Raw genomic sequence first — 17,574 nt, forward strand, 5'->3', positions numbered from 1 at the left:
AGCGTTGATGGATTAGATATGGGGAGGAAGAAATGGGGAATCAGGAATGATCCAGCTGTTTTGAGTTTAGTAACTGGGTGGGTATTGGTACCAGCTGATAGTGTTTTGTGCAGGAAACAAAGGACCTACCTAGAGTGTGGTTAAGTCTGAGATATTGACTAAATTCAGGTAGCTATGTCAGGTGGGCAGTCAGATATACAAGCTGGGAGCCTGAGGGGCTGCCCGGGCGAGGACATCCCCAGCATGTGTACAGGACAGGTGGTTGCTGCCTCCCCTTTCCTAACAGCCCCAACCAGTCTGGGATCCTGCCCTCCCTGACCAGACCTAAATGGTTTGAAAGTGGTCACTGGTTCAAGAATAGACATAGGTGCCCACTCAGACCAATGAGATGTGAAATTTACTGCCAGTTTGACGTTAATTCCTAAATGCCACACAGAAACTTTCCTCTCCCGGAGATTAACATGGCTCATGCAACATCCTGCTTCCTGAAGAAAAAGTTGACCCTGAGCTGGCAAGACAGTGACAAAAAGGGCATAAGGGGATATCTTGAGCTTCCTCGTCTGTGACATCATTTACTGTTGCTGATCCCCAGATGGGCATGGGTTTCAGGTGCTGTGGAATCACCTGCATTTCAATGAAGTTATGGACCTACAAGAGACTGCCTAGTTAAGAAGGTGCAGAAACAGACAAGACATGCCTGCCTGCTGGCCCAATAATGAGCTGCATAAAGTGATGAGCAGTGTGTGACCTGCACCTTTACCCCCACAAAAGGCCCAGACTAGCCAACGCACACATCTGTGAGCAAGAGCAGCGCAGTCAGGATTACATCAGCCTAATCCCCATGCATGACTGTTATTTTAAGCCACCAAGTTTTGGGGTGGTTATGCAGAAATAGCAATTAATACATTACCCTATTCCTTCCCAAATGTCATAGGCCGATGCTGCACATGGAGAATACATACTCAATAAATATTTTATTAACTTGACAAATATTTATTGAGCATCTACTACATCACAGAGTACAAAGAAGAGGGATACAATGGTGATACAGGGCTTAATTCCTGCCTTCATGGACCACATTTAGTTTTCATTGTGATGAGTTTTACAAAGGAAATTCTTAGGAACATGAATGATGGGTGAATGGCATTCTGTGGTGTCAGCAAAAAAACAGAACCACAGGTTGTAGAGAATGAGAGCAAAATAAAGATGCATGCATATGTGAGAACTCTGTAACGAGCGGCATTATACATCAGTGGAGAAATAAGGACCTAATCAGTGGTACAGGAAAAGAAACTTTCCATATGATGGAAAAGTAAAGTTGGGTTTTTACCTCAGACCATACACACACACATACAGATGAATGAGCTCCAGATGGACTAAAGACACATATACACACACACACAAAAAGAGATTATGACTCTGGAGTAGGGAAAGACTTCATAAACAAGACCAAGACACTTCAACTTAAAGGAGAAGACTGATACATTTTACATGATAATTAAAAAACTGTAAGATAAGAAATACTCTAAATAAAGTTAAGACAACTGAGGGGGTGGAGGCCTGAGCAGAAAGGACTCGTGGACATGGACAATAGTGTGGTGATCGCTGGGTGGGGGTTAGGGGCAGAGGGAAGGAGGGTATAATGGGACTAAATGGTAATGGAAAAAAATACAATAAAATTTTTTTTTAAGTTAAGATAACTGGCAGAGATTTTGAAAATATTTGTAACACATATGATAAATAATCAATAGTCAGAACTGATAAAGAATACCAGTCAGTAAGAAAAAGATAACCTAACAGAAAAATGCAAAAGGATATGAACAGGCAATTCATCAAAGAAAATCGGTCAATTAACATCTAACTGGACCATCTGTCTCCAAAATTAATAATACACTAAGAAGTTTCAACCACCTTCTGCCTTTTACTAGTGTTGGCATCCCCACTGTTTAAAGACAGAGTAATTATTTTAAGGCTCTCATGATCTGAAGACACATGATCCCAACATCAACCTCGAGTGACTTTTATGGAGACATCTTGTGAGACATGGCCCTTTAATACAAGAAACAAAAGATCCTGACACAGGTCTATTTACTTTTGTGGTAAATCTTGGATTTAATGAACAGTTTCCTCATGAATAGTTGATTTTAATGGTTGGTCTGAATACCTTAAAACATTAAGCCAACTGGAGAGAACCTTCATGCTGCAGATAACTCACATGTGTGCTAAGAAGTCTTTATAACTCAAATACAAGTTGGAGGAAACATGTATTTCATTCTCATATACACTGTTGGGAATACACACAAAAAAAATTTTTTTAAGGTACATTCTTAAAGAATATTTTAATTTTTAAAAAATCAAAAGAAAAATTGAACAGTGCCTAAATCTTTATTTCTCATAACCTACATTTTTTTCAAATTAGACAGTTTTACACTGAATGACACAAAAGGAAACTTAAATTACCAATAGTTACACGTAAGCTTGATTCCAGTCTTAATGAAAAGAATAGAACAAAAACAAAAACCCTCAAGAAAGCTTCCACAAAACACCCCTGTTTTGTGAACTGGCAGCTGTGGGCTCTCCTTCAGTCTTCGATTGTCTGCTGCTTTCTGTGTAACCCCTACTGACAGCTCACACCCTCTCACCCGCTGACCTCGTGAGAAACGTAACCTGCTGCGCTCCTGACTACAGCTAGTGACAGCCTGTGATGAGACTACAGGAGGGCTTGATAAGACATCATGACACTCTTTTAGAAGCAACTACAATACTTGAAATTCATTGTCTGGAGAAATGGGGCTAGATTCTTTTGTTTCCAAAGTATCATCACACAATTGTACAAGTTAAAATGTCATTTGTGATTGCTGTATCTCTGATTCTATACCTCAAAATACTGCTGGGGAAAAACAAAGAATTACATTTTTAAAAATGTACAAAAGCTATATACTACTAGCTGCATGTGACAGCTGCCATCTTCATCACAGCTTCCAGTTGTGCCAACTCCCATTCTTTTGAGTGGAAAATCTCAAGAATAGTATCAGAAAGGTGTTTTTTTGACATTATACAGCTATTTGGCATATCACCTTTGCTTAATTAAAAGGGATGCTATAAAAACCCATCAGAGCAACGTTTCAACTCTGGATGCCACAGACTGTGGCTGTAGGAGCAGCCGCTGCAGCGCACACCTCGCCACACCCACTTGCTGGCCTGCTGTGGTCACACAGACTACCTTCACCCTGTAGGCAGCTGCTGAGCTCTGCACTCTCACCGCCTACAGTGGAGAGCTCCAGCAGGCTCCAGAAGGCTCCAGCAGGCACCACCTCAGAGAGAAAAAGGCTTTTTTATTATGTGACTTGAGGATGACTGTGACTACCTCTTTCAGCAAAGACCACAACACTGAGGAATTCCTAGGTTTAGAGCTTGCCTTTTCAACTCTTTATGGGACTCATTAGTTGGGCGTTAAGAGGTCACTTCTGATTTTTTCATTGACTATCTGACAACTACTAAGAAATAATCCCCACATTCCTTTTATATGCATTTGCAAAATATTAGCACTGTGGTGTACTTCTAGGTGTATAAATGATGCTGGCTGCTCTCATGAGGGTGCCTTCCTCCAGCAAGGTAAATAAATCATGCTGCGCTATTTGTGATTTTCAGTAGATTATTTTTCATTTCCCTTCAAGATACTGCCAGTTTCTGCTTTCTACATTACACGTCAAAAACCTTTTCACACCAGCTATGATTAGCACATATTTACATACTTTTAGGAAGAGCATGGACACATCCAAAGGCTTTCATGAGACTGTTCACTTCCCTTTGCAATAGCAAAGAGGCAGAATCAGCTCAACACACCAGTTTAAGAGGGAGAAAAAAAAATACCTCAACAAATTAAAATAATATTCAAACCACAACATTTAGTTTATCTACATCCAGCTCAATAGCAACATTTATAATATATCAATAATTTTTATCAGATTTTTCTCTTTAGGGTACCCTTTTAATATGTTCTGATTATTTACAACTGTACAAGCAAAGCACACACTCCCAAGTGCACATATTTAATACAGTATCGACTATTTGCATTTACAGGATTTTTCAACAATCTGAAAAAAGATCAACTGTGTAAGATCTTCAAGGTATATTACAAACACGACGGCTAGTTCTCGTACTCCAATACGCTTACTCAGTAAAACTAGCGCCAGTAGATCCCACATCACTGAGTAACTGCAATCCACTCACGCCAACCCAGGGGCCGGTCTCCAGGAACTCTATGCTGTCTTATACAAAAGTTAAGGCAAAGTCATTTTCAAGTTTAAATAAAATTCAAGTCTTTAAATATTGGATGGAAATAATTTTTAAAAAAAAACCCTCAGTCTTGTTAAATAACATTTTGTGGAATAAACTTGTATGGTTACATTTAGCAGGAAATACTCTTACTTAACGTCTGCTGTTTAGAATACTTAAAAGGAAAAATTTAGGTATTTTAAAAAGAAAATAATTTATATTTAATTTTATTATAAACTGCTAGCTTTAGTGCATGCGGGTTCAGAGTGCAGCACTTCCAGAAGGGAATCAGTGAAACCCTCATCTTGGAGGCAAAGAGAGCGAGAATTCTCATCCTCCATCACCACAGGGCACTGCAAACACATTCTCCCACGATTAAGTAACATTCGGTCCATGTTCCATTTGGGAGGGACAAGGAGGCGCCCACAGAAGCCAGGTGACGTGAGGGAGACTCAGCCTCCTGCCAGCTCATGGGAACAAAACACCAGGGTACAATGTCATGGTAACATGTCAGTGGGCAACAGAGTTTATGTTTTCACTTAAGTTCTATTCACAATGTGCTTTGAATTTATCTTACATAATAGCCACTGAGACCGGAGTGAGGAGCTGGTTACTCGCTTTGCAGTGCATCAAAATTCAAGGTTTTAGGCTCTCGGGGGCTCTCTGCAGATTCATTTTGCCCACTACATCAAAAACAGACTGTACTTTTTACAAAAAGCTAGGATCTAAGTGAGAGTGCATGGATGGCCCAGGCCAGTGCGTGGCACCATCTGACCCACCCCTCCTCCAGGATACATCCATAGCATCGCCTTGTGCCCTCAACCACTCTCTTTAGTTTTGCCCGTCAATCTGACATCCTTAGTGATACGCACTTGCTAACCAGTTATTTTAAAAAATGAAGTAGCACAGTTCCACTTAATTTAGAAAAACTGACTATTTATAGCTTGCACTCATAGCCACATGGAGGCTTAATAAAAAATATCAATTTTTTAGGATAAATGCATTTTCTATCCTGAAAAAAATCAGACTTATGCATCACCTCCAGTTAAGCACCAACCTAAAATAAGGTTTATATTAATTAAATCCTGAAAAATAGATTTTTTTCAAGAGGGGGGGAAAATCCGACTCATAGAAGAAAAATAACTTGCAGGCAACTCACGGGCCTTGACTACACTGCAAGCTCCTAACCAGCGGCTCATTCTTGGTACCGAGTGCAACAGTACTTAGTTGTGGCGACCTCAGCTCCTCACAGCCCTCCCTGACCTCGGCGCTCACTGAGGGGACCTGGGAGGGGTGCTCTGTTCTCTGTGTGGACGCTTCCCTGCAGCAGGAGGTGAGGCCCTGCGGCCTGGCGGCCTCCTCTGGTCCCTGGGTGGTCCTGGATTGGACTTGGGGGCAGGGGGCTCTCTCTCTGCGAGCTTCTTTTCTTCCTTTCCACAACCAACAGTGTTTGGCTTTTGTTCTTTTGGGGGTGGCAACGGGGAGGACGAAGGCTCTCTACTCGTCCTCTGGCAAATCTCGGCATAGCTGGGTTTTCGCAGTTCCTAAGAAAAGACACAACTCTGGGATTACATGCATAACATGAAAATACTGCAGGGGCAATAGGTGAAAATACTGTTCTCTTAAGGTAAAAAAAAATTTTTTTTTTCCTTTAAAGAGTCAATTTAGTGGACAGTAAAGGGTTTAACTTCTAAATCTGAATGCCGAACCTCACCCAAGATCAAACTGAGGACAACACAAATCAGAACAGAATAGGCTGGATTCACCTCGAGGGAAGGGAATGAGGGGTACGTAGGATACAATGCTAGTGAGCAAAAGCCACGCTCAGATGAGCAGGTATCCTACGGGAAACAGGAGCTGAAGTCTTGTGACTATTCAAAAGGACAACCTTGCTCAGCTGACATTGAAATAAAGAGCCCATTGCAGTGGTGATAAGAAATAACCAGTTAGTTGAAATCGTTAGCACATATCCAAGGTATCCTGTACAGGAAGCACACCACACATAGCAGTAAAAGCCCATCAAATCAGACGGTACTGACAATGAGCTGATTTGAGAAGGAACTGCTTTCCTCCCACCCTGTGCCCCTGGCACCTACCGTGGTGGTGCCGTTCACCTGCACCGATTTACTGGCAGTAGTGGAAGTAAGTCTGTCTGCACTCAGGGCTTCCCTCGGCTTCTCCACCACCTTGGGGTCCCTGTGAAAAGGCCACCCAACAGGTGAATCCCACAGAACAACAATCCCAGTGGGTCAGAAGAAGACAGCAGGATGGTACTTACTCAGGCAGGTGGGCGGGAGAAGGTGCACGCTCGTGGGCCATGGACAGGGTGCAGGGGGCTGGACCTGGGGGCTCTCTGGGGGTTGCTGAGGGAAGAGTGCTCGTGCCTACATCTGTGCTGTGACTCTGTAAACCATTGGAGTCAGAGTTTATAGTTGGCTAGAGAATCATGGGTAACATCTCTCATAATAATCTACAACACACCAATAGGGGTACCAACCCGACTGACACAGATGAATGCCCACCCTCCTCCTGGGGCACCGGGTAGTTGCTGTCGTGCTGAGTGTGCAGAATCAAAAAAGGAAACAGAGCCCAAGTCTGTCCTCCTAGCAACTCATTCACAGTCTCGGGGCTTCCACCTATTATCTGCAAGTTTGTTTTCCCAAATAAACAAATATCAAAAACACCTATTCATCTCTGACAACTCCTTTGCCTGTCACAGCCTGGAACATAACAAATACCTGTTAAATGTGGAATTCCTAACACAGTTAAATAAAACAAACAAAAATAAAATGCCAACACTTCCTTATTAACATAATCTGGAATGTCTTGAGGTAAGTGGTAAGTGCTGACAGCTGTTCCCACCTGAATTCACAAACAACCCCAAGGGAAGTGATGTGTTAACTCTCCCGATTTAACAGGGGGAAGAAACTGAACTCAGAGCTTTTATGTTAATAAGTCATGGTCATGAGGCAAAGACTTGACACCAGATGTTGTTACTCCAGCCATCAACACCCCCACCCCGACCCTATGCAGTAACAGCTCATACATGCATGATCTTCTTCATGATGTGCAATTAACAAGAAAGGCAGGGGAGCAAATAAATAATTGGAAGTGAGATTAAGTGTAAAAAGACAACATTTTCTTAAAATTTTACTTTTCAAAGCAGATACAAGGTTCAGAAGTAAACTGAACAGAGAAGTGCTGAGGAAGATGAATGGAACAGCACCATTTATACCCCTCTGTCCCCAGCAGAGGTGATCAGAGACATGCAGCCTCCCCAAGAATCATAATCTTTTACGGCTTCATGCTCAAGGTTGGTGAAAACATGGCAAGGGAATACACATCCTTTTTGTAAAAGCTCAGTTACTCAGGATCTGTTCAATCCTGACACACTGGAATGTGGAGTCAGGACATGACCCGCAACTCAAATCTCTGAGGCCTCCCTCAAACCCTCCCTGCCAGCTCCAAAACTCAAGTATCATGGAGAGAGAAAAAGCCATTGTAGGTGCAACCCCAAGAAGCAGGGACACAGGTTCTCACCTGGCCATGGAATCAGGCTCGGTGACTTTTTAAAAGTAGCAATTCTTTCTTCCAAAGAAATTTTACATTGAAACTCAAAATGTAAGACATAGTAGTTGATATGCAGTATTTGAAATGTGTGAAGGCCAACTTGCGCTGCCCACTACTAGGGGGAGTAAAGTCAATCTGAAAACTAGAATTCACGATTTTTAGAATGTACTTCATTCTATGAGGCACTTAGAACTCAGAAATTACTGTTTAAAAGTTTAGAATAACGCAGAAGACACACCAAGTTTAATATATGATTGTTATTATAACCTTGAAGGTTAAAAACAAGAACAGTAACCACATACCAACATGAAAAGGACTGAAAATTGACTATAAATCCCATGTAAGCTCTGGCTTGGTGACTTGGGGCTTCATGGTGGCCCTGAGTGTTGACAATCTAGATGCAACCTTCTCACATCCAAAGGCCAAGGGGGTTCTGATTCCTGACATTTGGGGGTAGTAGGGAGTGGATTTCCACTGGAAAAAGACATTGTGGGATAGGGCCTGATTGTTATGGCTCAGGGGGTTGGGCGTCATCCTGTGAACTGAAAGGTCAGGGCACATGCCCAGGTTGCAGGCCAGGTCCCCAGCAAGAGGCTGACCCATGCTTCCCTCACATCAAAGTTTCTCTCCCTCTCTCCCTCCCTTCCTCTCTCTCTAAAAATAAATAAAATCTCTAAAAAAGAAAAAAGAAAAAGACATAGGGTGATTACTCCTGGCAGCAGCATAAACCTCTCTGTACCTTGTTAACCAACAGCAGACCCAGAAGGAGTACTGGATGTGAATCCCCCATGACTTCAGTAGCTCAAGCTGATCACTGGGATTGTAATCACACAGAGGATTGAAAGCAGCTAGTCCAGAGCCTACAGAGCTCACCAAAGCCACTAGAATTAAAGTTATTCTGGCCTTCTTGTTATTCATGTGGTTTACTAAAGATTATATTACTTCTGGTATAATTTAGGTTTTTCTGTTTTATTCTTCTGACTTGTAAAATAAAGGCAGATCCTGAATATCAATAAAAATGTAATTTGAGTTTGTAGATGAGTAAAAGCATCTGTACAGGACACCGCGGCATAGGTTTCTCCCTTGACCTTGGCAGACTGGGAACTAAAAGGCTTCAGTCCTGGATTCAACTCTGACCCTACCACTCAAAATCTGTGTGTCCTCTGCAAATGATTTATCCTCTCTAAACCTACTCAGCCTATGGAAATGAGCTCAGCCAAGTGCCTGGCAGGAAATCAGTGCTCAGTAAATGTCAGCAACCATTAGGCTTGTGACATGTATCTTACCCTTTCTTTTGATCCTAATAACAAGCTAGACAGCCTGTTTTCAAACAAGTCTTCAGTCTTCAAGTGGCCTGCCGCCCCAGGCAGTGGGGGGAAGTTAGACAGCCCCAATTCGAAGCTCGGGGATGGAGGTTTTGGTGGTGTTGGAGATTGGGTCTGACTCCTCTGAAAGAGAACAACACCACAAAGTCGCACAAGTGTAGACAATACGGTGCTAAGAAACACAACAAAAGAGTAACGTAATAATCCATTCTCTAATCTTCTGATTTCTAAATCTGTCTGGAAAAAAACCCAAATAATCCCACCATAACATTTTGTCACCTAATCAAAGGTCACTTAATAGGCAACTTCCCCACTGAGAGCAGAGCTGTAAAGCTGAGTCCTCAAGGCTGCTGCTGGGCATGATCCAGCTGCTTCTCTATGACCAAGACCCTCTGGTTCCTAGGCAGGGCACAGGTAAGTGCCAAAGTGACAGGTATGAACAAAGAAGACACCGTAGAACAACTGGACTCCACTCTCAAAAATCAGAGCAGCCTGAGTCTAGATGTTAATCTATTCATCTCCATGTTAAGTTTTATGTTATTAAAAAATAGTGTGTAATGCAAGTCCACATTTTTTAGAATCTGATGGGCTATAGGTGAGGTATGAATGCCACCCTGGTCCTATGGGCTTGGTCGGGCCAACACTCACATGTTTGTAATGTCTCTAGGTTTCTGAAGTCATCAGAACATCCCAGTGCAACAGCAGTTGCACTCTCTGTAATAAGTATAACTGCGTCACGTGCCTGGGCTTCTAAATGGTTCCCAGGTATGAACACGTGAATCAGGTACATGAAACAAAAAAGGCCACAAGAGAAAATTTCACCTCTTTAGGTGTCGTAGTGAGTGAGCAATAAATAGGAGTAACTCATGTAAGATAACTAGGCTCTGAAGAGATTCAGATGGTAGTCTTCTTAGTCCAAACATTACAGCAATCATTAATTCAAAGTGCAACCAACTGATATAAATTGCCTTACCAAAGGGTTCACTAAAAACTAGATTAAACTGGCCAATAACATAGAATTATGGGTGTTATGACTAATTTGTACTTTCTACGTTCCAGACAAAGAAAATACATTCTCCGTAATGGGAAAATGTATACTTGATCGCGCCTGGGGCTGGACCAAAAATTTTCTCATCTTTGTCAGTCCTCCAAGTGTGGACTTATTTGCACATCTGGAAGTCCTGGAAACATCTTCCCTTCCTTCATATCTTCCCACGCACTGCCAGGATGTTCTCCACCACTTTGGGTGGAAATGCATCAAATCAGCACTCATCGAAGCTCAGCAGAATACTATGCACAGGCTGAACTGTCATGACCCAAGAAGACAGGAGCCTGCCTCATGTGCCCACCACTCACATAAATCCACCACTGTAAGTTACACCAGAGGCAACAATGCTTTCTGCACAGTGGGCACAATGTTCTGAAGGAAAAAGACTGATGAAGTACTTCCTATATGGGAGAAGTTTATTCTGCTTGCCAAACCTAATGAGCCCAGTTATTTTAAATTATACTATATGATTAACTACACAGCAAGAACTCAGACACCTGCAGATTGACTACATTATGTGTATAGTATGTTTCTGGCTGTATCTACTGCATAACACATGCACACATATGCACCACGTATAACTCAGAAAACTGGCCACCACCTTTTCTTCCCATTAGAGAATCAAAAATATCAGCTATCACTTAATGGATAACACATTAAAAGAAAAATTCTTTTGAAATTCTCCTTATTACACCTTAATCTTTATTCATTTAATTATAATTATACCTCATGCTTACTTAATATAAATTAATTTAAATGTCTTATAAAAATGACACAAGTTTGATGTACTCACTGTAAACTTCTCCTCCCTTTTCTTCCTGTAACCAAAGGAATTCTTCCTAGAGGAGAGAAAAGCAAAAGACTTAAGTTTTTTCCCACTTGGAACATTTTTCATTGGGCATATGTAAGCACACATATTCAATCTTTATGACTTTGTAATCTTTCACAATGTCTCCTGGGTCTAAATCCCAGTCTTAAGAAGTATAAGCAAAAAATTTAAAAAATAAAGTAAAACATGTAAGTTGTATAATAAAGGACTAAAACTGGTATATCAAAATACTGAAAGGCTAATCCTAGTAAGTATTCAGAATTTTTATTATGATATCAATACTTGAACTTCCACTAAGTTGGAATGACAGTATGTGTAAAATCTAACACTTAACTACACAGGTGAATTGTTAGAAAATGGTGATGAAATGCATCAGATTTTTCATCAAAATGCAAAAACCCAATAGCCTGATCAGCTCTCGTGCCCTGCCCCTGCACTCCGCCCCGCCGGCAGCCCTCAGACTGCCAAGTCAATGGTCTACCCTTCACCACCAACACACAAGTGTTTCTAAACCTCAAGCACTGTCTCTAGCCAGCTGCTGGCTGCATGTAGTGTTCTAGATGCCTACAACTCAGACCCAGCCAGACCCCACAGGCAGCAGAACTGGGCCACACACCACAGTGCATAACATAAGTGACCACAGTGGCCCTGAGGATACTAAGACACTTTCATTACTGCCCTGGATGGGCTATGTGGCCTAACAATTCACATATTATTCCAATTTATAATTTCATTTCTATTTATTTAACCCTCTGTCATTTCACGTAAATGCGAAGGTTCCATGGAAGCCTTGTATTATATAAGCTGGGGACGAGTTTAAAAACAGTCTTAACTAATTCCTTTATTTTACAGAAAATCTACAAGCAGCCTTGCCCATAAGAACCTAACTGAATTAAAATAATGAGCTGAGAATCCCCAAATGTGCCAAGCAGGATACATGTGGAGCCTCTGGTTTACCCCTCCAGAAGCACAGTGCAAACCTCTAGGATTCTGGAGCAAAGCCACACCCTCTGCTGCAAAATCAGTTCCAGAAATAGCTTCTTGCTTTCAACTGGCTCCTAGTATAGCCTAAATGGCTGACTGTAGACATCAGTGACCATGGACTTAAACCGCCCATCATGAACAGGGCACTAAGCCATGGAGATGGGCACAAACACTAGCAACCCACCAGCAGCAGAAATAGCACCCCAAGGCAGAGCTCTAGTCCTGTTCGTCACCCCCTTGCTCTTGATCCACACCTACAGTATTGTGGGAAGTCCCTCAGCACATGGACAAGGGGGGAGAACTCTAGACCTGGATTACTGATGGCCGTGCAGTGTCAGACCACCTTAGCTCACACCCCATTTAGAAGCACTTTCAAAAGTTAGGGTATAGAGGATCATCCTAGATGGCAGAAACTGGTTCTCAAGTAGGGGGAGCCAAGGATCTGGCTGGATGAGAGACTCACAAAGACCAGGACTCAAAGTGTAGTGACAGAAGACCTTGGGAGTCTTGTGGAAGGAACAGTTTGAAGGCATCTGTGTTGAAGTCATTCACTTTAGAAGAGACCCCAGACAGCCAGGAGAAAGGAGGTAGTGACCAGCTAGCCTCTTCCTGGTCATCCCAAGCACAGAGTAGTCACCCTTGGGCTCCTAGTGCCAAGGCTAGCCTGTTTATCACCACCCTAGGTGTGCCAGCCTTGTTTCATCCTGGAGGAGGTAGAACTTCTGCCTGCCACTGCCCCATCAGCACCCTTCAGCAGAACTAAGGAGATGCCACCCTACAGTGCCCATGCAGTGCAGGTCAGACCCAGACACCCATCCCACAGCAGCAGAAGTGGCGAGCAGACTGGCCGAGGGAAGACAGATACAATGCCAGCGATCAGCAGTACCCTTAAAGGATGGCCCTAACTCAGGAGATGCAGCACATACTTTGCACATGACCAGAGCTTGCACCATGGCAGCGCACAGGTCCGGATACCATGAAGCACACCCAATATTCTATCAGCACAATTTCTGCTTCCTGTGCCACAACTTTGAATTCTCGTGGTTTGGCTCTCTTGGTCCCCAGAGCAGAATCCATTCACCAGGTGACATAACTGAGACAGCATCTGCTCAGCTGAAGTTCCTCCAGCCACTGATCCTGACTAGGTGACTGCTATGTAGACTGCCACTACAGAGGGGTTGGAGAACCATGTGTGGTCCAAGGGGATTTTCTGGGGTGTCTCATACTGTTCCTTATGCCCAACACACAAAGTTAATGGAAAACAAAACAAAACCCAGAAAAAAGGGTGCTGGCAGGAGGTACATACAGCCAATGTGGCTCAGGTCCTGCAGGATCACCCTCCAGCTGAAGAGCCCTGAGCACTCAATGTCTGGTCTAAAGACAAAGGAAATGTGAAGAGGGAAGGAGCCACCTATCAGTATCAACCAGGGCTTCCTGACCGGCTTCTCCTTATGTGTCATGTACACTGTTGCCTGTCATCTCAACTCTTGCTAGTGGTGGTTGCAGTCCCCACGGTAAGACTATTTATGTGGAGTCTCCATTTTTGGCGCAAAGGCATCAACTTGTCACTGCTGTAGCTTGGACGTTCAAGTGCTGTGGGAAGATGGTATACATGTGGCCAGAGGTGGGCAGCACTGGTCAACCAGATGCTTCTCAGCTTCACGTGGAGCCTTTACCCTCCCGTGTGACAGTGGGCAGGTGTTCCTCAGGCCCTGTCTTTGCATGGCCATGACACATCTTGCTGAGCTTTTCCCAACAGGGGGAGTGCTAGAGGGAGATGGAGAAGTGAGGGGAAGACCCAGAACCTCTTTCTGGTGGTGTTTTTTCTGCAATGTCTCTCTTAACAGCATGGCAGGCATGGCCCTTCCTTAGGGTCTGGCCCCAATTCCACAACCCCAGGCTCCAAGTCTCTCAGTCTGATAAGGCGAAACACTCTCAATGTGCCTCTGCCCCACTGGTAGCAGCTGCTTCCTGAAGTAACTGCCTCTGCATTTCCTCAGTGTCCCCCTTTGCCTTTCAGCCCTCCAATATCTTTTGAACCAACTTTATATCAAATTTCTTAATATGCAGTTCCACACCAGCTTACCTGCAGCATGCTGTCTTTAGTCATTCTAACTATTTTACAACCCCCTCCAAGGCTTGGCCAAGGATTAACCACCATGAGTTCAATGGACTGCCTCTGGCCCTTCGCACCCCTAATCTGCACTGAGGCACATGCTGAGCCAGGAAAAAAGAAGAACCAATATTACTGGAGTCTGCATGTCAGGCACTGTTCTGTACACTCTGTATAAAACACTTAGAAATATGCTCATCTCAAGTTTCCAAAGTAGGTTTAAAAAACAAACAAACAAACAAAAAAGCTTAGGCAGATTGAGCTAGTTATCTATCAGAGGGGACTTCCTTCATGACAGTGGGTATTGAATGAACCACTAAGAGAACAAGGTGAATAAAACCAGCTTCAATCTGTCAACCCCAAGCAGGCGAGCAGTGACTAAATGCACACCCAGGACTCACTTCCACCTTCTTAATCTCACCTCTCTAGTCAAGTGTAAATGTCGGTAGGCAAGACAGCAAGCAGCAGCAAGCTGCATCAAAGGAAAAGGGAAAAAAGAATGGGCTCAGCCCATTGTCAGGACATGGTTAATGACCCAGGTAATGACCACAGGCATTGCAAGACCAATATTATCAGACTGAACACCCAGGGATGGAAATCTCCCCTAAGCAGGCAACCTACTTAAAGATAACAGCTTTTGTTTATAAGTAAATTTAATACTAATGGAATTTAAACTCTTGTCTGCCTGGCTATACAACTCAGTATCTGTCTATTCTATGAGCCCACTGGGTAGAAAAGAAGCAAGGCTGGGAGCAGAAGACATGGGCTTTCCGTACGGGTGGGAATGGGAGGAGAGCACAGGCTCACAGAGTGTGGAGTCTGGTATCTAACCTGCTCGAACAGCTCCACAAGTAACTGTGACCTAACATGGTTCCATTCCATCCATAGTTTATAACAAATGTGAGACTAGTTAGGTCTCTGCTCTAAAAGTAACCCCTGTGTAATTATATAAAATCTTTGATGGTTACAGCCTTCAGTTTGATGTTCTGTGACATATCTGAAAATGATTATAAAAAACATATCTCAATTAATGAAATTTGAAAATATTAATAGTTTATAAGTACATAGTATCCATTCAACAATAGCTTTAAGTAACTCACCTGCCTCTACCTAAGCCCGGAGAGGATTCAAGACTGCTCTGCTCCACGCGCCCAGTTCCAGCATCTCTCTTGACATAAACTGGAGGATTCTGTATGCGGGTTCTAGGTTGGCCTGTCTGCCTTGTTTGTGGGTTCCGCACACCGTTAATTAATCGATCTGCAGTGAAGTTAAATATCGATGGACTTTCTAACAGCCCAGGTCCTCTCTCTGCACTAGGAATGGTGTGGCGTAGATGGGATTTAGTAGGATTCCTGCAAATAAAATGTTTGTCAGGGCTTGGTTATGAATGAGCATGTGGTGAAAAATGAGCATGCTTGTACAGCAATGTCTGAGGTAAAATGTGCTCACAATTTAGAAAAAATATAAAAATGGTAAAAACAGTTAACACATGGTAATGTCCGACAGTACTGACAAGTGCAAACCTATAACTACAGTATCAATTTTCAAATGAAAAGCAGGCACGCACAGCTGCAAGCTGCCCCAGAAGACTGTCTGAAGAGAGCATTCCTGTATGTAGGCACTACAGCAGCATTTTGGGCGATTCTATGCTTCAAGTAGTTTTACCTCGGATGAACATTACTAGTGGTCAAGTATGTCATCAGCAATCATCAGGAATAGCCTCTTTGTTTAGTAAACAGGATTCATGCACACAGTGAGAACAAACAAGGTTTAACACATTCTGTTTTGCTTTGCTTTTAAAGCATACAGTGAAGCAGTGACCTCTTACTACAAACCATGGAAAAACACCATTTTAATCAACTCATGGAACTTGCCTGCTTCTTGGAGGGTACTGTCTGAGTGAAGTCAGAGGAGATGCTGCGGGTTTGAAGGTTGGAGACGTAAACCCATTTATAAATCCAGTATTTGGAAATGGAGTTACCTAGATTCATTAAAAACAAACAAGTCAACAAACCATAACCAGACTTTAAGTTGGTTAACACTGCCTCTTATGATAACCTGAGTCATTTCTTGACATGTCAAGGCAGCTATATTCCATTTTATCCTTAAAATATTCATGGTTTAGGAAGAGCATTGTGTAAGGTTATTGCTAATGGCCAAAAGTCAAGCTGGAGCTAAGACCTGTTCCTGGGCTGTTTCAGATGATCCTCCCAACAAGCCCATGAGGCTGTGAGAGTGGATTCCCACATGTGGAAATTGACAAGAGAAGGAAGTGGCTGCCAAGATTCCACATGCTTGTCTGGAAACTCCCAGTGTTCAACCTAATGTACTGTAATACCACCTCCAGACTGGCAGGTAATAAGTCAGAAATTCCTCCTTATTCCTGATGACTATAATGGAATTCCTCAAAATGCTGGGGGAAAGAGATGGACTTGAAACTTTGTTAGAATCCCCAATGCACTAATGAGAAACTCCACAATCTGAAACTCAGACTATTTAAAAATATGTCAACTAGATTGATGACTGTTTTTCATGGAAAGACCCATCAAGAGAAATTGTTTCATGTATGCACTTTTATATGTAGAACTCTGATATTTGAGTAATTTTGCTCAAGAGTTTAAAAATAAATTGCTTACATAATAATTTAACATAACTTGCTGAGAGTTAATAGGCAATACCTCTTCACTTTTGCTCAAAAACGCAGTGTGTTTTAGAGCAAGCGAAGAGTCTCACACCCACCAGACTAGAAACCATCCTAAATGGCTAGACAACTAATCCAGGGTCCCAAAGCATTCCACTCTGGACAGGTATATGTGAAAAAGCAAAGTAATTCAAGAACAGCACAAGCATGGTGGTAGTCTCCTTTGGAGAAATGTTTTAACAAAGGAGTTTATGGACTCTCCTTCCTTTTATATTTCTCCTGAGATATAGTAAATATATGGCTATCAGTACACGTGTACAGAATGTCGTAAACACAAACCTCCCATCCAAATCAACCCACCCCACGTCCCAGGCAGGAGATAAATGACCACTTCTTTTCATGCCATTGATTAGCCCTGGCACATCCATTGCATCAAATTCATGCCCAGGGCCTACCCAATCTTTCTAACATCTGCACCAGCACAGCTGGAGAAAAAGGACTGGATCCATTGTATATCTATAGATTCCAACCACAGGCCTTAATGTAGGCCAAAATATGTAAAAATTAATCATGCCCACTCACTATAGTGTTGGCGTGAGAAATAAAGCTTATAAGGTGGCACGTCTTCTACTTGTCCTTGACTATTAAAAGCCTATTAGAACACTGTTTTCCTTAAACGCATACCCCCTACCCTACCCTGAGACCACAGCTCCCTTGTTACTCACCCCAGAGCTTGCATCACACTTTGTTTTACTAGGGATACATATCCTTACATTTAGAAAAGGA

General features: G+C 42.7%; 1 protein-coding gene across 1 annotated transcript in view; it reads right to left on the bottom strand.

The window, feature by feature from the left end:
- Nucleotides 1–4,036: 4,036 nt before the first annotated feature.
- The window catches only part of LARP4B (La ribonucleoprotein 4B), a 38,434-nt gene continuing 24,896 nt past the window's right edge, over nucleotides 4,037–17,574 (bottom strand). Inside the window, exons 10-16 of the mRNA XM_090266441.1 lie at nucleotides 16,022–16,128; nucleotides 15,248–15,499; nucleotides 11,015–11,060; nucleotides 9,135–9,296; nucleotides 6,557–6,681; nucleotides 6,375–6,474; nucleotides 4,037–5,822 (exon numbers count right to left, since the gene is read on the bottom strand). Of these exons, the coding sequence (XP_090122567.1) occupies nucleotides 5,550–5,822; nucleotides 6,375–6,474; nucleotides 6,557–6,681; nucleotides 9,135–9,296; nucleotides 11,015–11,060; nucleotides 15,248–15,499; nucleotides 16,022–16,128 (1,065 nt within the window). The 3' untranslated portion in view covers nucleotides 4,037–5,549. The remainder of the gene's footprint in view (nucleotides 5,823–6,374; nucleotides 6,475–6,556; nucleotides 6,682–9,134; nucleotides 9,297–11,014; nucleotides 11,061–15,247; nucleotides 15,500–16,021; nucleotides 16,129–17,574) is intronic.

The sequence above is a fragment of the Furipterus horrens genome, unplaced genomic scaffold, assembly GCF_987537825.1.
Source record: "Furipterus horrens unplaced genomic scaffold, mFurHor1.1.pri manual_scaffold_2, whole genome shotgun sequence".
Taxonomy (NCBI): Eukaryota; Metazoa; Chordata; class Mammalia; order Chiroptera; family Furipteridae; genus Furipterus; species Furipterus horrens.